The sequence below is a fragment of the Argentina anserina genome, chromosome 4 (assembly GCF_933775445.1).
Source record: "Argentina anserina chromosome 4, drPotAnse1.1, whole genome shotgun sequence".
In the NCBI taxonomy this organism is placed as follows: domain Eukaryota; kingdom Viridiplantae; phylum Streptophyta; class Magnoliopsida; order Rosales; family Rosaceae; genus Argentina; species Argentina anserina.
Genome location: NC_065875.1, coordinates 7,921,272 through 7,942,556, shown reverse-complemented (window position 1 = coordinate 7,942,556; position 21,285 = coordinate 7,921,272). Strand labels below are relative to the sequence as shown.

General features: G+C 35.1%; 2 protein-coding genes across 2 annotated transcripts; one reads left to right on the top strand and one right to left on the bottom strand.

The window, feature by feature from the left end:
- Positions 1-7,638: 7,638 nt before the first annotated feature.
- Positions 7,639-8,662, bottom strand: LOC126792121 (uncharacterized). Its single transcript, XM_050518608.1, has 5 exons — positions 8,546-8,662; positions 8,342-8,410; positions 8,065-8,202; positions 7,852-7,969; positions 7,639-7,784 (listed from the first exon to the last, which is right to left on the bottom strand). Exons 1-5 carry the CDS (start codon positions 8,603-8,605, stop codon positions 7,639-7,641), a joined length of 531 nt encoding a protein of 176 aa, XP_050374565.1. The 5' UTR covers positions 8,606-8,662.
- Positions 8,663-18,021: 9,359 nt separating this feature from the next.
- Positions 18,022-20,989, top strand: LOC126792120 (zinc finger BED domain-containing protein RICESLEEPER 2-like). Its single transcript, XM_050518607.1, has 4 exons — positions 18,022-18,156; positions 18,249-18,339; positions 18,475-20,721; positions 20,829-20,989. Exons 1-4 carry the CDS (start codon positions 18,022-18,024, stop codon positions 20,987-20,989), a joined length of 2,634 nt encoding a protein of 877 aa, XP_050374564.1.
- Positions 20,990-21,285: the final 296 nt, after the last annotated feature.

The window sequence follows — 21,285 nt, the reverse complement described above, 5'->3', positions numbered from 1 at the left end:
ACCCCAAGATGAATCATGAAATCGAAGAGGGGAGAGCATGATGATTCATGAGATGAAAGCTGAAGTCCTCTGTTTATTTAGATCATAGAAAAATGTAATTTGTCAGAGCCATAATATGAACATTTCAATTGGTATTTGTTTTCTCTTGTAATGAAACTTGAGACTAAGTTGCTCTTTTGCAATGTCTGATCTAAAAATATCGTAAGTCTGTTTCAATGAATTCATTTTTGAGTTGTTAACATTCTATATCTTTATTCCTTTTATCTATTCATGCATTCAACTAGATAACATAACACATATTAATATATACAATAAGGCTGTTATTTCCTCTTGTACGAAGGTATGTACTTGTAATTATGATAATAAGACACTACTGTTCAACTAGTATGAACCAAGCCAAGCAAACAAGATATTAAAGCACGTCCATATAACCAGACTTTTATTACACACCAGCACCTTTTGGAAATACTAAAGAAAAATTAATCCCCACGTCAAGCAAACCCAAGGATCTGATAATGGTCATTTAGCTTTATAATTTGAATGCATAATCGAGGTTTTGGTATTTCTTTGAAAGATTTCATGATCAAGGTTGCATATACTTTTGAGACTTCAGAGTGCATATCTTCAATACTACTTCATTGGCTAACCTTTAGGATATTAATCAACAAGAAAAAATTGATATAATTTGTTCATTGCAGAAGAGTGGGAAAAGCAATATACGTGGGAAGAGGAGGATGAAGAAGAGATGTAGAGTCGTTCGATATTCTCCCCCTTTGTTTTTCAAAATATAATCAAATAATTAATAAATAAGAATGAGTTAAAGTTGAGTTAAGTTTTGGGTTAGACTAGAGTTAAACGGGGTTAGCAGGGTAAGATATTGTTAAGCTGATTTGGATGAAATTGACACATGTTAGATTTTAAAAGGGAGACAGGGAAGGGGATAGAGAAAAAGGGACAGCAGATTTTCTTCCGTTGTGGTGCTTTGCGAATAGAATAAAAAAAGAGGCACGTGGTGTGCTGCTCTATTAGTCAATCTACCCAACATAATTGATAATGACTTAATCATATTTGATAAATGACATTTTTATCATTGTCTGTATAATATATTCTCTAAAAAAGGAAATAATATATATGTTGATACTATATTATATTGATTTAAATAATAAATATATTTTAAAAATAGAATAAAATGACGCGAGATACATTATGCGATCGAAACGAGGAGTACTATTTATGATGGCTCAAAATTTTCAACCACGACTATAATACACTATAGCGATGATATCCTACTGTCGGTTTTTCAAAATTTTATTCTCTCAGTTTAGATAATTTATAAATAAATACAGTTGCATATACCCTAAACGGCTAAATGTTATACCACATTACTACGTATGATTTAATTCACGTGACTAAAATTCAAAAATGAAAATACGACTGTTGGATGTGATCGTCGCACTAAAATATGGCTATGACACGAATTTCAACAAATTTTATAAACGTTCGGGTCTCGATCTACGTTGTCAACCATAATTAACACATTACCTCCTTAAAGGCAACAGTGTTGTTAAATTTTTTAAATGAGTAGATAAAGCAGATTATTCGGAGACTAAGCTAATTTTTAAAGAATATTTGAAGATTTCATATCATTTAAAATTAAATTTTTTTTTAAAAAAGGATAGGTGGCGCAATTCCTAGGAACACATTTGTCATTTAAATGATTTGGCAACTTCAGAAATTCTATAAAAAAAACTATGGTGCCCGAAACATTTCGCAAAAATTACTACATTTTCCTAATTATGCGACCAATCTAATCATATAGAAGTTTGTACATTGTTATATTCAAGTAACAAAGCTGTTGTTAGGAATGTATGAGTACATCGTGTGGATTAAGACTCCAACATTACTGAAAGTCAATGAATTTTCAACCATGACCATAGTACACTACAACAATGATATCCTACGGTCAGTTTTTGTGATTTTTTACTCTCTCTGCATAGTTAGTTTATAAACAATACATTTACATATAACCTTGTTCAAACGTTATACAACATTACTAGACACGTTATAATTTACGTGGATGAAATTCACAAAATGAAATTTCAACCATTGGATGCCCGCACTAAAATATGGATATGATATAAAGTTTAACAAATTTCATAATTGTTCGGGTATCGATCCACGCGGTCAACCTTAATTAGCACACTATATCCCTACGAGTAGCCATATTGTGCAATTAAAACTATTTAAAATTTTTAATATGGGTTGATAGAATGGATTATTCGGAAACTGGGGTAATTTCGGAGAATTTTTCGAGTATTAGAGCTATTTTTCAAGAATATTTGTATATTTTAGATAATTAATATTAATTGAAATAAAAATAAAAAGACATAGCACAATTCTGGCTTCGTATTTGTCTTTTAAATGATTTGGCAATTTCTAAAATGCTTTAAAAATAGCTACGGGGTCCAAAACATTCCGGGAAAATTATTACAATCTCCTAGTGATGCGCTCTATCTACTCATATAAATATTTTTGGATTGTTATATTCAAGTAATACAGGCGCTCTTAGGAATGCATGAGGTATAGAAAGAGTTAATTGTGTGGATTGAGGTTCAAATATTACCGAAAATTAGTGAATTTTAAACCACGACCATAGTACACTATAACGACGATATCCTACAGTCAATTTTTCTACATTGTTTTCTCTCAATGTAGTTAGTTTATAAACGAATACTTTTACATATAACCTAATACAAAGGTTATACCACATTACAAGACATGTTGTAATTCATGTGATTAAAAATTTGCAATTGAAATTCTAACATTTGGATGTGATCGTGGCACTAAAATATGGATATGGTACGAAATTCAACAAAATTTCGTAATCGTTTGGATTTAGAACTACGTGGTCAACCTTAATTAACACACTACATCTCTAGGTGCAGCCGTATCGTGCGGTTAAAATTATTTAATTATTTTTTATATGATTGAATAGATCAAATTAGAGTAATTTTCAGAGAATTGTTCGAGCAACAAAGCTATTTTTAAAGAATATTTGTAGATTTCATATCATTTAAAATTAACTAATTTTTTTAAAAAGGACGTGTGGCGCAATTTTGGCAACCTATTTGTCTTTTAAATGATTTGGCAACTTTTCAAAAATTCCTTTAAAATAGCTACATGATCCAAAAAATTCCAGAACAATTACTAGAATCTTCTAGTGATGCACACTATCTAGGGCTCGTAAACAGGCCGGGCTCAGCCCAGCTTGGCCCATGAGTGGCGGACTTGAGCCTTAGTACATTTAAATAAGAGACGGGCAGGACCAGACCGGATTTTTTCACAAATATGAAGATCCAAGCCAACCCAACTAAAACGGGCCTTGCGGGCTTTTAAGGGCTGGGATTTGCGGGCTTGTATTAGAAAAAAAAACATAATACTCTTATTTAAGGGTTTGGAACAATAAAATAATTATTAGAAAACATTCTAAAAAAGGCAAAAATAAATTATAGTTTCGAAATATTTTCGATCAACACCAGTAGATGTGATCGATATATACATTTAGGGACCCTGTAAAAATTTCGTCCGTTTTGAACATGGTTTGACCGTCTATACTTACAGTCAACCAAAAAAGTGGCGTTTTGACATAATAAAACCTCATTGACCGAAGTTTTGCTAAATGAGTTTCCTCATTGAGACCACGCATGATCGGTGATAAAGATTAGGTGATTTCAAATATGTAAACAACTTTCGGCATTCGCATCTTAATAATGGGTCCTCCCTTAGGGCATACTAGTGGTGTTTTTTGTTTACCGGAAATTCCGGCGGTTAAAAAGGTCCGAATTGGATGAAATTTTAAAATGGTCACTAAATATATAATGCGATAGTTTTATTCTAAACCTAATATATATACCAATCACATCAGATTGTGTCGATCGATTCCGAAAAGTTTCCTTCATATAGTCGCTTCATAATGTGATAGTTTTATTATAAACCTAATATAAAGGTTATGATATATTAGTGGACACTTCGGCGTCAACAACTCTAGTTCAAAAATTTGGTCGATCGACAACAACAGATGTGATCGGTATATATATTCAGGGAACCCGTAAAAATTTCATCCGTTTTGGACATGGTTTGACCGTCCATACATACGGTCAACAAAAAAATAGGCATTTTGACATATTAAAACCCCAATTGACCGGAGTTTTGCCAAATCGGTTTCCTCGGTGCGACCGCACACGATCGGTGAAAAAAAATAGGTGATTTTAGATATGCAAACGGGTTTCGGTGTTCGTATCTTGGTAAAAGGTCTTCCCTGAGGGCATATTAGAGGTGTTTTTGGTTTACCGGAAATTCTGACGGTCAAACGAGGTCCAAATTGGATGAAATTTTTACAAGGTCACTAAATATATAATGCGATAGTTTTATTCTAAACCTAATATAAAAGTTATGATACATTAGTGGACACTTACGGGCCTCCGCGGGATTCACGGATCCACGGACTAAATGATAAGGTTTAACTCTGTCTACTCGTATAAATGTTTTTGGATTGTTCTATTCAAGTAACACTACTGCTCTTAGGAACGTATAAGGAGGAATAGTTAATCGTGTTGTTTGAGGCTCAAACAATACCGAAATTAGTGAAATTTAAATCACTACCATAGTATACTATAACAATGATATCCTACGGTTATTTTTTCTAAATTTTATTCTCTCAGCGTAGTTAGTTTATAAATGAATATTTTTATATATAATCTAACACAAAGGTTATACCACATTACAAAACTCGTTGTAATTCACATGATTAAAATTCTGCAACTGAAATTCTAACTTATGGATGTGATCGCCGCATTAAATTATGGATATGATATGAAATTCAATAAATTTTGTAATCCTTTGGGACTCGATTTACGCGATCAACCATAATTAAAATAATATCTCCTTATAGGCAGCTATGTGTGGATAAATTTATTTTAAAACTATTATTTGAGTAGGTAGAGCAGATTATTCGAAGACTGGGGTAATTTTCGGAGAATGTTTCGAAAATTGGAGCTATTTATAAGAATTTTTTAAATTTCAAATATATGTAAAATCACTTTAAAAACTTTATGTGGCCTGAAACGCACCACATGGTGATATTCTAGCTCTATATGAGTTTTTAATTTTCTCAAACCTCCTAAAACTCTTTAAAAGTATCTCGGATGCTTGAAAAATACTAGGGAATCAGAATAATCTGTTTTATTTAACCATGTAACAATTTTGAGAAATTTATCGTTGGGATATAAGACTGCCAGTATGGCATAAGGATAATAAAGAAGTTCTACCTCGTGATTGAGACCTAAACATTGATAAAAATATGTACATTTTTAACCATAACTGCGTTTCACCATTGAAATAACATCTGACGGTTTAATTTCAATTTGGCCAATTTTAGGTGCATGAATCATAACATGCTAACTAAATTGGTTTGACTAGTTTATTATGTTTTATGTTGTACAATAAGTTTCTAAACCGACTATATTGAGGAAATGAAATTTTTAAAAACCGGTTGTAGGATGTCATCACTCTAGTGTAACATGGTAGTTATAAAAATTTCAATTATTTTCGTTAACGTTTGAGACTCGATTTACTTGGTTAACCTTGTACGTTGTTCTTACTCTGTAAGATCAGCCGTATCACGCCGAGATAAAAGTATGAAAATTTTCATATATGGACAGATGCATCGCCATGGAAGAGTGGTAATTTTTGGGGAATGCTTTGTACACCTTAACTTTATATAAGAATTTTTTTTAATTTCAACAATAACTGAATCAATTTAAAAACTTTATGAAGCTAGCAACACGGCATGTGTCAGTTTTCTGGCTTTATATAAATTTTCAAATTTTTTAAAAAATAACAAAATACTTAAAAGTTGTACCAACTGAAAAAATTAATTATAAACATAATAATTAGAATAAATTTTACTAAACTTTAAACCCTAAAAAATACCCAAACCAAATCCAACAACCAAAAAAAGATAAATATATGTTTTTTTGTGCTCCGGAGCAATTTATGATGATTTTTTGAAGCTAAAAAATAAGTGAAGTCATGTAAAAAGAGTTTTTTTGCAGTCAAGAAGCGTCATGAGGAAGTTTTTGACATTATGTGGGTTTTTCAACTTTTGAAATTGTCTAAAATGGCTTGGGTTTTCGAAAAATTCCATGAACATTACCACGCTCACCAAAAGATTAGATCTATTCAACCATAAAGTTTTTTTTGAGATTTTGATATTCGACGGATATAGCTACTGTTATGGACAATGATGCTACACATGTTTTACCTCTTGATCAAGACCCAGAAAGTGACGTCAAAAAGTGAAATTTGAACCAAATCCAAATCTCACCATTGTGATCGCATCTAATGGTTAAATTTTTTTTTTCAAATTTAACAACATGAATCCCAATATGTCTACTAAAGTGGTATAACTTGTTTCATAGATTTTAAGTAAGTGTGTACGTTTTCAAACTAACTACCCAAATAAAAAAGAATTTAGAAATTTTAACCATACGATGTCGTCAGTATAGTGTATGATGGATAGTGTAAAAATTTCACATATTTCTGTTTACGTTTGGAACTCAATCAACTTAATTTACATTATGTAGCATTCTTCAACCCCTAAGGTAGCCGTGTCAATTAAACATAAATATTTAAAATGTTTTACAGAGCTAGATATATGACATCAATGTGAGGACGTACTAATTTTCATATAATTTTTTGGACTCCGGAGCCATTTATGAGGATTTTTCTATGCTAAAAAATAATTGAATTCAACGACAACGACATTTCGTCACCTAAGATCCTATTTTCGTCGTCTTAAGTCACTAGGTGACGAAATTGTCGTCATCTAAGTTCCGTCAAGTAGACGCTGTCATCCAAGTACTTAGATGACGAAATTAAGTCATTCGTCATCTAAGAGCGTTGGTAAGACGACAAAAGTACGACCGTCACTTTATTACTTAGTTGACGAAATTTTAATACTTAAATGACGACATATTTGTTGTTGTGTTACAACTAAGTTGACAATGTATAATTCTTAGGCGACGAGATGTATTTTGTCACCTAATATCTAAGATGATGAATTGTAATACTTAAATGGCGACTTGTTGTCATCACCATATTTGTTAGCCAACGAATTTTGATGATCTATAGTGACGAAATTTGTCGTTAGTTTAGGTGTAAGACGGCGAAATATAAGCCAACGAGAAAAGAGTTAAATGTGGACCTAAAAATAAATACCAAATTTTACATTTCGTCACCTTACTATTGTTATTTATTTATTTAATAATTATACAAAATTTGTATTAAATGGATTATAATTTGAATCTGATCAATCAAATATTGATGTGAAAGATCAATTTCAAGAAAGATAATATATAAATGGTCCCTTGAGTACAATTAGTTATCTAACAAGCAAGTTTGTGTAGATCATTGAGTTTAGATGGTCATTCTCAAGATAATCATATACACAATTCATGCAATTAAGAAATTCTACTACCAAGGCTAAGGGAACCATTCTCACCATCTTCATACTCATTTGGGGGAGGCTGGGTGGGAACGATGGTGGCTCACATCCAAATGTCTCCAACATGAAGTTCATCACCCACTTGAGCTTCTCATTGGCTTGTACAAATTCCTCTCTTGCCTTCCAGGATTCCTCCTTCGCTCTTTTGAGTATTTTGTTGCTTGTGAATTTCCAAATTGTGGATTATTGAAATCATAATGCACATAGTTCAGAACCAAAACTTAACAATGGAGAATACATAATTGTCATAGAAACACAAGTTCAAGTTAAAAGGTTTGAGAAATTACCAATTACATGTGATAGAGCTATTAAAACAGCACTTGGTGAAGCAAATGGCCCAAAAGTAATGATCGGATAAGAGGATGGAGCAATGAAATGTATCATTGATTCTCTTCTTAAATCAATCTGCCAGTGAGAAAATAATATACTCCAAGATGTAGGTTGCAAAATCAATAATGATATTTTAAAGTTAATTTCCAAAGACGACTAAATCATAGCACCTCACAGCGCTTTGTGGTATCTGCAAGAACTCCTAATGCCTCTCCGGAAGGTAGAACAGCTAGCACCCATGGATGCGACTGGTACAATGACGTAGTTCCAGAACCATATCCCCACGCATCCGTGTTCCAAGTAAAAACCTAAAACAAACAGAACTACTAAATTTCCTGACACAAAATAAGAGGTTTCATCAACAGTCTAAATAACTTGAACCACTGGTATCATGCCAGCATCAAATTCAGTAATCTACCCAACATATATGCATTGGTAGTGACTTACTCTTTTTCTTGTCCGCTCAAGTTGCCCACTAACCTCCCCAGTGCCATATAAAGAGGTACCAACAGGAAGTTAGATGAAAGAAGTATATCATGTTAATCACAGCACAATGAATTATCAAAGCCAAAAATACAATATACTTCTTAAGGAAAAGAGGAAAACAAATATAGATAAAATGATGAGGGCAAATTTACATTCATTACTGACCTCAAGTTTAACAATCTGCTTTCCAAGAAGACATTCAAACTTTGGAATATAAGACGACATCTTCTGACACTTAATTAGTGTCTCTCTATCCTTACTATTAACAAAAGAGCGACTCAGATGCGCACGAACTGCAATCTCCTGATTTATAAAGCTAGGACCAAGTTCCAAAATCAAGCTACACACGAACTGCAATCTCCAGCTCCTCCTCTGAAACATGTTAACTAAAGATCACCCCATCATATTCAGCTAGTGATAGACTAAGCCAAAACCTTACACACATACTTAATTGTACTTCACTAAAACTTCAATTTCCCAATACAGGTACTTATGCTTGAAACAAAGATCATCACTTCAACAACAACACCGAAAAAAAGATACATACTTGGAGACTGGAAAAAACAAAACAAAACTTACGTTAAGAAGACACTGTCAATGTGAGAATATAATTACTTGGGCGAGATTCTCACAACAATGTGATTCAAATCTGAATACACAACTGTCTTCCCCTTCCATTCTTCATTTGATTTGCTCTAGTTTTTGCAACAAACTAGTCCACCTCAACTTCCCAATCAGCCGTCATCTTAATCTCCTCGGCTTCTGCCAATACATACTCAAAACCCAAGTCACCGCAAAAAAATTCCAAGAGAAATCAAAACAAAATGAGGAAAATAAATCATTTAGCAAAACATAAGAGTGCTAGAAAAATCAATAAGCATAACATTCAGGCTAAATTTTACATAACAAGTTTATAACCCAATAAGAAGAACCCCCAAATCGTAAACCACAATATCAAGTTAAAAAATCCCGAATCCCTAACCCAAAAGCCCCAAATGGTAAACCCTAGTCCAAATCTTAGCAGCTAGCATCGGTCTACAAAAATGAACATTCCAATCTAAATCGCGAATCTCAAATGCCCCAGATTTTGAATCCCAGAACCCAAAATAAACCAAATTCGAAACTATTGATTCTAGAGAAGCTTACCAGCATAGAATGAGAGCCTTGAGTTTGTACAAAGGTGGAGAAATATTGTATGACTCTGCTATGAATCCTTCCGGGCAACAATTGTTCATAGCAGCAGTTTTTTTATTTTTTTTTCTCTGTTTCTATCGATCTGGAAATAGATCCAGATTATAAAGTCAAATTTTTACTTAGACGACGCAAAATTTCATCATCTAAATCGATGTGTTCGTCACCTTACAATTTCTTAGACGACAAAATCAAAATACGTCATCTAAGTTCTGTGCTAAGACGACAATATAGTTGTTTGTGGACTAGGTCACCATCTTAGATGACGAAATCATATTTTCGTCATTTAAAATGTACAGTTAAGACGACAAAACTGGATTTTGTCATCTAAGTTTCACCTAGATGACGAATTTATTCACTAAACTGACGATTTTGTTTTCGTCGTCTTATAATTTCTTAGGTGACGAACAAAGTTTGTTGTTATCATCTAAGTACTATTTTCAGGTAGTGGAAGTCACTTCAAAAAAGATTTGTGCTGATAGGAAAGTGCCACGTGACAGATTTTAATTTTATGTGGGTTTCAAAACTTCTAAAATTTGCTAAAAATGGTTTGTGCGTTCGAAACATTCCATAAAAATTACCAAGGCATCCGAATAACGCGATCTATTTGACCATAAAGGTTCTTTGAGATTTTGGTATTCGACGGATGTAGCTGCTGTTATGGACTTATGATGGTGCACATGTCTTTACCTCTTGATTAAGACCCAGACAGTGACATAAATAAGTAAAATTTGAACCAAATATCTCACTACTGTGATCTCATCTAACAGTTAAATTTTATTTTATTTCCAATTTTAACAACATAAATCCCAACATACCAACTAAAGTGGTATAACTTGTTTCATAGGTTTAAGTAAGTGTGTATGTTTTCAAACTAACCACACAAATGAAAAAGAATATACCAGTTTCAACCGTACGATGTCGTCAGTATAGTGTATAATGGATAGTGTACAAATTTCACATATTTTTGTTTACGTTTGGAACTCGATCACTTAATTTACATTATGTAGCATTCTTTACCCCTAAGGGTAGTCATTTCACTTGGACATAAATATTTAAAATATTTTACAGAGCTGGATAGATGACATCAATGTGAGGACGTACTAATTTTCAGAGATGTTTTTGGACTCCGGAGCCATTTTCTATGCTAAAAAACAATTGAAGTCACTTCAGAAAAGATTTGTGCGGATAGGAAAGTGCCACGTGGCAGATTTTAATTTTATGTGGGTTTCAAATCTTCTAAAATTTGCTTAAAATGGTTTGTGTTTGAAAAATTCTATAAAAATTACCAAGGTATCCAAATAATGCGATCTATTTGACCATAAAGGTTTTTAGAGATTTTGGTATTCGACGGATGTAGCTGCTGTTATGGACTTATGATGGTGCACGTGTTTTACCTCTTAATTAAGACCCAGACAGTGATGTAAATAAGTAAAATTTGAACCAATCTCACTATTGTTATCTCATCTAACGGTTAAATCACTTAAAATATTTTTTTTCAAATTTAACATAATAAATCTCAACATGCCTACTAAAGCAGTATAACTTGTTTTATCGGTTTGAAGTAAGTGTGTACGTTTTCAAACTAACCACACAAATTAAAAACGAATTTAGCGATTTCAACCATATGATGTCGTCAGTATAGTGTATGATGGATAGTGTAAAAATTTCACATATTTTTTATTACGTTTGAAACTCGATCCTTTTAGTTTACATTATGTAGCATTCTTCACCATTAAGGGTAGCCGTGTCACTTGAACATAAATATTTAAAAATTTTACAGAGCTGGATAGATGGCATCAATGTGAGGATGTATTATTTTTCAGAGATTGTTTTGGCCTCTGGAGCCATTTATGAGGATTTTTCTATGCTAAAAAACAATTGAAGTCACACCAAAAAAAGATTTGTGCGGATAGGAATGTGCCACGTGGCAGATTTTAATTTTATGTGGGTTTCAAAACTTCTGAAATTTGCTAAACATGGTTCGTGTGTTCGAAATATTTCATAAACATTACCACGGTATCCAAATAATGTGATATGTTTGACGATAAAGGTTTTTTGAGATTTTGGTATTCGGCGGATGTAGCTGCTGTTATGGACTTATGATGGTGCACATGTTTTAGCTTTGGATTAAGACCCATATAGGGACGTAAATAAGTAAAATTTGAACCAATTCTAAATATCACTTCTATGATCTCATCTAATGATTAAATTTTATTTTTTCAAATTTAACAATATATATCCCAACATGTCTATTACAGCAGTATAACTTGTTTCATAGGTTTTAAGTAAGTTTGTACGTTTTCAAACTACCTACACAAATGAAAAAGAATTTAGCAATTTCAACCGTACGATGTCATTAGTCTAGTATATGATGACTAGTGTAAAAAATTAACATATTTCTTTGTTACGTTTGGAACTCGATCTATTTAGTTTACATTATGTAGCATTTTTCACCCCTAAGGGTAGCCGTGTCACTCGAACATAAATATTTAAAAATATTTACAGAGCTGGATAGATGGCATCAATGTGAGGATGTAAAATTTTCAGAGATTTTATTGGACTCCGGAGCTACTTATGAGGATTTTCTATGCTAAAAAGCAATTGAAGTCAATTCAAAAAAGATTGTGCAGATAGAAAAGTGACACGTGGCCGATTTTTAAATTTTCAACCTTAAGGATTAAAACTAAATAAATTCCAAAACAATACCCAAACTGTGAGCCCAAATTAAATTCATTCACCAAAAAAAAAAAGATAGCCTCCTTGGCGAAATCTTTCATTTTTTTGTGACCCTCGCCGATGTTCGTCATCGACCGACTCACATCACCATTTTTTCCACCCGCCGTTGCAACTCACCATCAGCATCACCATCGTTGTCGACATGGAACACGACCCAGATTCATGGTTGTTGTAATGACAATGCATTGAGCCAATCGTTTGAGTTTTCTCGGGTTCCCCTTCACCATTTTTAGTCCACACTCTGCTGTTTCTTCAGCCCGATGTTCCGGCCTCGGCCACGGTGGTCACTCCCTTGCCATTACCGGCGCAGTCTCCATGGTATTCTGGCTATGCATCTTGTCCTTGGATCGTTGCGGCAGATTGTACATGGACACCTTGAGTGGCGAACCAGTGGAGCATAGCGATTGGGTGCAACAGATGTACGGTGCCGATGAAGATGTAGTAGGAGATAAGTAGGAGAGAGAGGAATGTTTGGCCAATTGTGGATTTCCGATACATTTTTCCTTTATCTGAGATATAATATCAAAGAGGGGGTGTGCGGCGGTAGAAGGAGTGAGGTAAGAGAAGGGTTTTTTTGGTTTTCTATTTAGAGAAGGGGAAATGTGTGGTTTCAAAAATAGTTCACATGGTCCCCTTTTGATTATTTAAATATTGTGCTTTTCATCATCTCACTAAACTCAACAATAGACAAAGTTTCATTCTTAGCGCATGGCTCTCAAACAGACCCGTGTATATTCGCGGGCTGTGTATGGAATAGGCTCTTCTTCAATTAGTTCAAATAAATTTAACAGAGATTGAAGTTGAGCCGTTATTTTCACAAATATGAAATAAGTGACGGGGTTGGCCGAGTATTTTCACAAATATGAAAATCCAAGTCCGCCCACCTAAAGCGGGCCTTGCGGGATTTTGCGGGCCGGGCCATGTGGGGTTGTATTAGAAATAAAACACATAATACTCTTATTTAAGGATTTCGAACAATAAAATAATTATTATAAAACATTCTAAAAAAAGTTATAAATAAATTCTACTTTCGAAATATTGTCGATTGACACCGATAGATGTGATCGATATAAAAATCTTGTCCATTTTGAACATGGTTTGACCGTCCGTACATACGGTTAACAAAAAAAGAGGCGTTTTGATATAATAAAACCTCATTAACCGGGGCTTTGCAAAAATGAGTTCCTTTGTTGCGATCACGCACAATTGGTGGCAAAAATGAGATGATTTCAAATATGTAAACATCTTTCGACATTCGCATCTTGGTAGTGGGTCATCCCTTATGGCATATTATTGATGTTTTTGGTTTACTGGAAATTCTGACGGTCAAACGAGATCCGAATTGGATGAAATTTGAAAATGGTCACTAATTATATATACCAATCACATTAGATGATGTCGATTAATTACAAGAAGTTTCCTTCATATAGTCGCTTCATAATGTGATGGTTTTATTGTAAAACCTAATATAAATGTTATGATACATTAGTTGACACTTCGGCGATTGATAACTCCAGTTTAACATATGGTATTTTGACACCAGTACATGTGATCGGTATATATATTTAGGGAACCCGTAAAAATTTCATCAGTTTTGGACATGGTTGGACCGTTTGTACCTACGGTTAACAAAAAAAGAGGCATTTTGACATATTAATCACATCAGATGGTGTCGATTGATCCCGAAATGTTTCCTTCATATAGTCGCTTCATAATGTGATAGTTTTATTATAAACATAATATAAAGGTTATGATACATTAGTGGACACTTAGGCGATCGACAACTCCAGTTCGAAATATGGTCGAACGACACTAGCATATGTGATCAGTATATATATTTAGAGACGCCGTAAAATATTTATCCGTTTTGGACATGGTTTGACAGTTCGTACCTACGGTTAACCAAAAATAGGCGTTTTGACATATTGAAACTCCATTGACCGAGGCTTTTCCAAATGAGTTTTCTCAGTGCGACCGCGCACGATAGCTAACAAAAATTAGGTGATTTCAGATATGCAAACGGCTTTCGGCGTTCGCATCTTTGTAATAGGTCCTCCCTTATCACATATTAGTGGTGTTTTCGGTTTACCGGAAATTTCAACGGTCAAACGAGGTCCGAATTGGATGAAATTTTTACAAGGTCACTAAATGTAAGTACCGATCACATCAGCTGGTGTCGATTAATCCCGAGAAGTTTCCTTCATATAGTCACTTCAAAATGAGTTTCTTCGGTGTGACCGCACACAATCGGTGACAAAAATTAAATGATTTCATATATGCTAACGGCTTTCGACGTTCGCATCCTGGTAATAGGTCCTCCCTTAGGGCATATTAATGGTGTTTTCGGTAAACCGGAAATTCTGAAGGTCAAACGAGGTCCGAATTATATGAAGTTTTAACAGGATCCCTAAATATTAGTACCGATTATATCAGCTGGTGTCGATTAATCCCGAGAAGTTTACTTCATATACTTCATATAGTTGTTTCATAATGCTACAATTTTATTTTAAATGTAGTATAAAGTTATAATATAATGAAATATAAAATTTTAAATATAGTATTATTACAATATATAATATATTATGTATAATTATTACAAAAAGACATATTATTGATATGTATAATATATTATATGAATGTATAATATTTTATTTTTAACGAGTTTTTACGGGTCGGGCTTTGCGAGTTTTTGGCGGACCGGGCCCACGGGCTGCTCGGGTTTTACAACTCTAAACTAAGTCCGGCCCTCTACCTAAGAAGCGAGCTTTCTCGCAGACCGGGCCTAACAAAAGCTCATCTGGCTTACGGGCCTCCGCGGGTTTTTCGGATCCGCCGGTTAAATGATGAAGCCTAAATTGAAGGACTTACAAAGCCAAATCCATCAGTTTTATAGGTTGGTCCAACAACAGTGTATCCAACACAATACTTGGCGAGGAAGATATTCAAGTAGGGGATTTCGTCAAAGATAGCATCAACACCCCCATTTTTTGCTTCCTTTGGACAATGCTTTATGATAATCTTCAGGTGCCCTATAATTCTTTAGCCTGTTCTCCTCAAACTTCAACTCTCTTATTAAAAGCTCTCGTACAAAGGAATCTTTTTGGTATCCAACGTAACCACCATTAAGTCTGAGTTCATTTACGTCAACCACAGCAGGCTGCAACCTTTCTACAGTCAGCAGTGACGCTAACCTCGCGGTGTAACTTTGTGTTACGGGCGTCCGCGGGTTCTTCGGATCCGCCGGTTAAATGATGAAGCCTAAATTGAAGGACTTACAAAGTCAAATCCATCAGTTTTATAGGTTGGTCCAACAACAGTGTATCCAACACAATACTTGGCGAGGAAGATATTCAAGTAGGGCATTTCGTCAAAGATAGCATCAACACCCCCATTTTTTGCTTCCTTTGGACAATGCTTTATGATAATCTTCAGGTGCCCTATAATTCTTTAGCCTGTTCTCCTCAAACTTCAACTCTCTTATTAAAAGCTCTCGTACAAAGGAATCTTTTTGGTATCCAACGTAACCACCATTAAGTCTGAGTTCATTTACGTCAACCACAGCAGGCTGCAACCTTTCTACAGTCAGCAGTGACGCTAAGCTCACGGTGTAACTTTGTGTTAGGATGAGTACCACAAAAATCCATATGATCAGCACAAATCTTGTCCAATTGCTCACCGCTGACTCCTCTAAGACATGTGATGAAAAAATAAGCATACAGATCAAACTCAATCAGAAAAAGAAAATAATAGTATTTAGTCCTTTCTGTAATTTTGTGTTGATGTTTGAGATTAGAAGGGCAAAAATTCAGCAGCATGGAACTTCATACAATAGACACTATCAATAATGTGATAAAAAAACTTGCAACAATAACATCTGCCGGTATCTACAAAATACTTACCGTGCGCAAAAACAAGAGTCGAAAAAGAAAACCAAAGTGTTGTGTCAACTTGTTGCTGTCGTGAACCTCTGAACTCTGTTTTGATTATGTTCCGAGAACAATACAACAACGTACAACTGCAAAAATGAAGGCACTCCCAGTTGCTAACCAAAGATCCCAACTAAGAGGTTTTAGGAAAATCCGTATATTCTTTATCTTGTCATCTTTAACTCTCACCACCATCCGTACACCTGATTCATAATAAGGTAGTGTAAAATCTACATAAGATGTCATAGGCAATAATTGTTACATCCCCCACTACATCATCAAATTTCTGCATTTTCATGGCCACATGTAGAGAGTTTGTAGTGTAAAATATGGAACGAGAAAAACATAAAGTAAACTATTGGAAGAGAAATATAATTTGTCACTTACATTCAACTTAATCTGGTAAAGAAGATCGTCATAAGGTCATGCACCAGTTGCACCCTCTCTGGATGAACCATTGGTGAATTGAATAAACTTGTGTGGAAGTGTAAATGACATTCTTTCTAAGGCTGCAAGGAAGACATCATATGAGAACCCTCTTAGTAGCGGATCTTGAAGCTAGTATCCGGAGGGACCAAAATTTTTGAAAGGGCCAATATATATTAAATTTGAATTAAATGTTGGTTAATGCATACTAAACCATATATAGAAAACAATTTTACCATAATTATATACAATTAGCCCAACCCTTTGGTGGAGCACTGGTGTTTCCAGGCCATGCAGGTTTTCCAATGATAAGAAAACGATGATCATTTATAGAACTAGAGCGATTTGTTAGGGTACCGGACTGAACTAAATCATCAAATTCTTCCTTGTTGGGGGTCCAATATCCAATCACTCTCTCCCTCTTATTTATCACATTGAATATTTTAAAGGATGAAGGTTGAAACTGTTGATCAAGCAATCTAAATTTCCCACTTAAGCCTTCAAATTGGGTATATAGGAAAGTTTGGAGAAGCCTTGGTGGACCTGATTTTAGACAGTAATTTGGCTCAGTATTCCAGTTGTGCTTTTCTCTTTATTGTTTTTCTATAAAGCTACTCTGGAATAATTTGCATGCAACTCAAGAAGTTCCACAGCCTTAGCTAATGCCCAAACAGTATCATAAGCGCATAAGTAAAAGATGCTTATCTTAGAATGAGTCTGCCTTGTAGTTCTTCGTTTCCATCTCATCTTAAAAGCATCAAGACTTGTTGACATTGGTACATAGGGCGTTACGCCTAAAACACCTTCCATTGATTCTAGGGCTGGGAGTTGGTACCGAAACCGTTCGTCCCGTACCGAATACTGACGGGACGGGATGAATCGGTACACATACCTGATACCGAACCGATACCGATACCGAAAGGCTATAATCGGGATGGGTCGGTTTCATATGATCCGATACTGAATGGTACCGACCCGAACCGGAAGTCTAAAAATGATTTTTATCCGTATGTTTTTTTTCGGGTTTTAGGATTTACACTTTACAGAGACATTCTCTCTCGCCTCCAACTGAGTTCTGAGTCTTCTGACTATTCTCCGATTTCTCCCTCCATCACCAATTCGCTTCCATCACTGATTCACCTCCATGGCTCCATCAATCGACGCATCCTACAAGTGGTAGCTCCCTCCATTACTTATCCCTTCACCGATTCGCTTCCATCACCGATTTGCTTCCATCACCGATTTGCTTCCATCACCAATTCGCCTCCATCAATCAACGCATCCTATAAGTGGTAGCTCCCTCCATCACTTCTCCCTTCACCGATTCGTCTCTCAGAGTCTCTCCACCCAAGTTCTTCAATGGGAAAACTGAAAGTAAGTGTTTCATACTGCGTTTCATACTCTGTTTATTTGATCCGTGGCTTGTTGGAAGAGCTTGTAGTGGATTTTGTCTCCTACTTCAACCAAACTTTTGATTTCTTATGCTTTGGAATTGTATTAATTGTGTATTGTTCAGCAGTGAGTCACATTGAGTGTATCAATTAGAGCTATATATGTTTTTTTGTTTGATTTTGGTAAACTATTAGAGCTATATCAACTGTGTATCTATTGGAGCTATATATTTGCCGGAGCTATATGTTATTCTGTTTTGTTGTTTAATTGATACTACTGCTCAAGGTAGAAGATGGTGTTACTCTCTTCATTAAAGAGCATGACACATTATCTATTCTTCTTGCATTATTGAGATTAAACTCTATACACTGATGTAATTAATTTATGACCTTTATTCCCTGCTTTCTATTTGTTTTTCAGATAAAAAGGGTAAGAAGAGAGTTGAAGATGATGGAGTCTCATATACAACACCAAAGGCTACAATTAGTAGTCTGTTGTTGGGTTCTTCCCAAGGTACATCTCCCTCAGTCCTTGAAACTAATGTAGTAGAATATGATGAACTTATTGCTCGGGCTGCTAGAAAACGTAGCCCAATTTGGAAGCATTTTAAAGAGTATAAAGTTACTAAGATTGTTAAGGTGAAGGGAGGAGAAGATAGGGTCATAGAAAAATGGAGGGCTAAGTGTATTTACTGTCCTAAGGGTAAACTAGGAGATTATGCATGTGATTCAACATCAAATGGAAATTCTGGGATGCATAGGCATATCAATAAAACCTGTAAGTTTTATCCGGGTAGGAGAAGTGTGCAAAGAAATCAGAAAGTAATTGTTGGAGATAAAAGCAAGGGTAATACAATGAAAATGGTGGCATTTAATGAAGATGAAGTAATGCAGGCTTGTGTTGAAATGGTAGTAGTTGATGAGCTTCCTTTTAGCTTTGTTGAAAAGCAAGGGTTTAGGCATTTTTGTTTTGTTGCAATACCTCAGTGGACAGTCCCTTGTATAAGAACTTTAGTGACTAAGTTTTTGGCTTTGTATGATAAGACGAAGAGGAAGTTGAAGCATAATATCAGCCGTCATAGGGTATGCCTAACTACGGACACTTGGACAAGTGTTCAAAATGTTAACTATATGGTGTTAACAGCCCACTTTATTGATGATAAGTGGGAAATGCATAAGAGAGTAATCAATTTATGCCCTATATCTTCTCATAGTGGGAATTCAATTGGTCTTTTAATTGAGTCTTGTTTGCTACAATGGGGGATTAGCAAGGTTTTGACCATCACTGTCGACAATGCAACAACAAATAAGTGTGCTATTGAGTATGTTAGGTCCAAACTGAACAGAAGAGAAAAATCAGAAGCAGTTTTAGGTGGTAAGTACATGCATGTTAGGTGCACAGCACATATCACTAATTTGATTGTTGGAAGTGGATTGAAAAGGCTGAATAAAGCAGTGTTGGCCATTAGAAATGCAGTGAAGTACGTGCGTTCTTCAGCAGCAAGGTTAGATAGTTTTAAGGCTGCTGTAGCAAAGGAAGAGATCCCTTGTAAAGGCTTGTGCGTTATGGACATTCCCACAAGGTGGAATTCAACATTTCTTATGTTGGAATCTGCTTATAAGTTCAAAGCAGCCTTTGCAAGAATGGAAGTGGAAGATGCTGGTTTTGCAGCCTATTTCAAGGAGCCTGATGAGGAGTTTGATGAGGATGGTAATCTGATTTCAACTATAGGTAGGAGGGGGAAAGTGGGGCCATCTAGTCATGAAGATTGGGATAAGGCTGAAGTGTTTGTACAATTTCTTAGGGTATTTTATGAAGTTACCCTAAGAGTTAGTGCAAGTAACAAACCAACCATCCACACTACATTTCATGATGTTTTGTCCATGGAAAAAGAGATTGAAAAGCTCTTTGTGCTTGATGAATTGCAAACAAACTCGGCATCCGAGAAAGTTTTGATGGAAATGGCCAAGAATATGCAAGAGAAGTTCCTCAAGTATTACGGGAGCTATAAAGACTTGAATCCATTAGTGTTTATGGGGCTGATCCTTGATCCTCGATTTAAGCTACAACACATAACTCACTTGTTCAATTGTGTAGAGTTGGGGCAAAAAGAGGTGGAGCGTAAAACGACGGAGTTACGTGGAGTTTTATTGTCATTGTATGATGAATATGCACCAAAGGATGTCCCTGCACAAAAGAAGGTTGTGCAAGAGTTTGAAAGCTTAGCCGAAAGCACCATTACTAGCACTAGTAGTAGAGGATATAATTCCTACATTAGTGATTGGAGAAAGGTTGTTTCACAAAAAGATCAGGCATCTGTTATAGCACATGAGGTTGATAGGTACTTATTGGACCCCCTTGAAGCCATAAATGAGAAAGAACCTGCCAAGTTCCCAATTTTGCTTTGGTGGAGGATGAATGGTAACAAGTACCCTGTACTTGCAACAATCGCCAAGGATATACTGGCTGTCCAAGTTTCAACTGCTGCATCCGAGTCGACTTTTAGCACTGGAGGTAGAGTAGTTGATTCATTTAGGAGTTCATTGACTCCTAAAAGTGTTGAAGCATTGATTTGCTTACAAAGTTGGTTAAGGGGTAATGAAATAAGCTATGAAGATGAGGAACCATGCCATAAAGAGTTTGAGTTCATTGAGAGTTGTGAGAAAGGTAAAGATTATGAGATTTTAACTTCTATTTTTTGTTTATTATTTAATTTCTTAAATTTTAACTTTGTAGGTTTCTAACAAACTTGTGTTTTCTACTTTTGAATGTAGAGCATGCTACCACAGCATCTTCAAGCAATTGTCCTCCACCAAAACCAAAGGGAACAATTGAAATTGATGGTGATGCAGTTGAAGAAGGAAGTGAAGGTGATGAAGGCAGTGATGGTGAAGAAGTTGGCTATGATCAGTCCAATGATTCATCATCAAATTAATGGAGACAACTTTCATTGGTCATTCATTATTCCTTAGCTTTGTGAATTGTTGAACTTGTGATGTTATTTTAAACTAAATGTTGTTTGAATTTGTAATGGTGATGGACTGATGGACATAAGAAGATTACATGTATCTTTTCTGTGAATTTTCTTTATGATGGATCATAGTTAGTGTAGTTAATCATGTATAAGTAGGTCAGCAAGGTGCACACTGGAATATGCTAGTTTAGTACCGAAAAAATACCGAACGGTACCGAAACCGAATGGTTTCGGTTCAGTTCGGTATCGAGGTTGAA

Bases quoted from the DNA above. Each gene is read 5' to 3' on its own strand.
- LOC126792121 (XM_050518608.1), bottom strand. From the start codon at position 8,605: ATGTCGTCTTATATTCCAAAGTTTGAATGTCTTCTTGGAAAGCAGATT. The intron at 7,970-8,064 runs GTGCTATGATTT...TCTCACTGGCAG, and splicing joins ATACCACAAAGCGCTGTGAG to ATTGATTTAAGAAGAGAATC. The intron at 7,785-7,851 runs GTAATTTCTCAA...TCCATTGTTAAG, and splicing joins AGCTCTATCACATGTAATTG to TTTTGGTTCTGAACTATGTG.
- LOC126792120 (XM_050518607.1), top strand. From the start codon at position 18,022: ATGGGAAAACTGAAAGTAAGTGTTTCATACTGCGTTTCATACTCTGTT. The intron at 18,157-18,248 runs GTATTAATTGTG...GTAAACTATTAG, and splicing joins ATTTCTTATGCTTTGGAATT to AGCTATATCAACTGTGTATC. The intron at 20,722-20,828 runs GTAAAGATTATG...TTTTGAATGTAG, and splicing joins CATTGAGAGTTGTGAGAAAG to AGCATGCTACCACAGCATCT.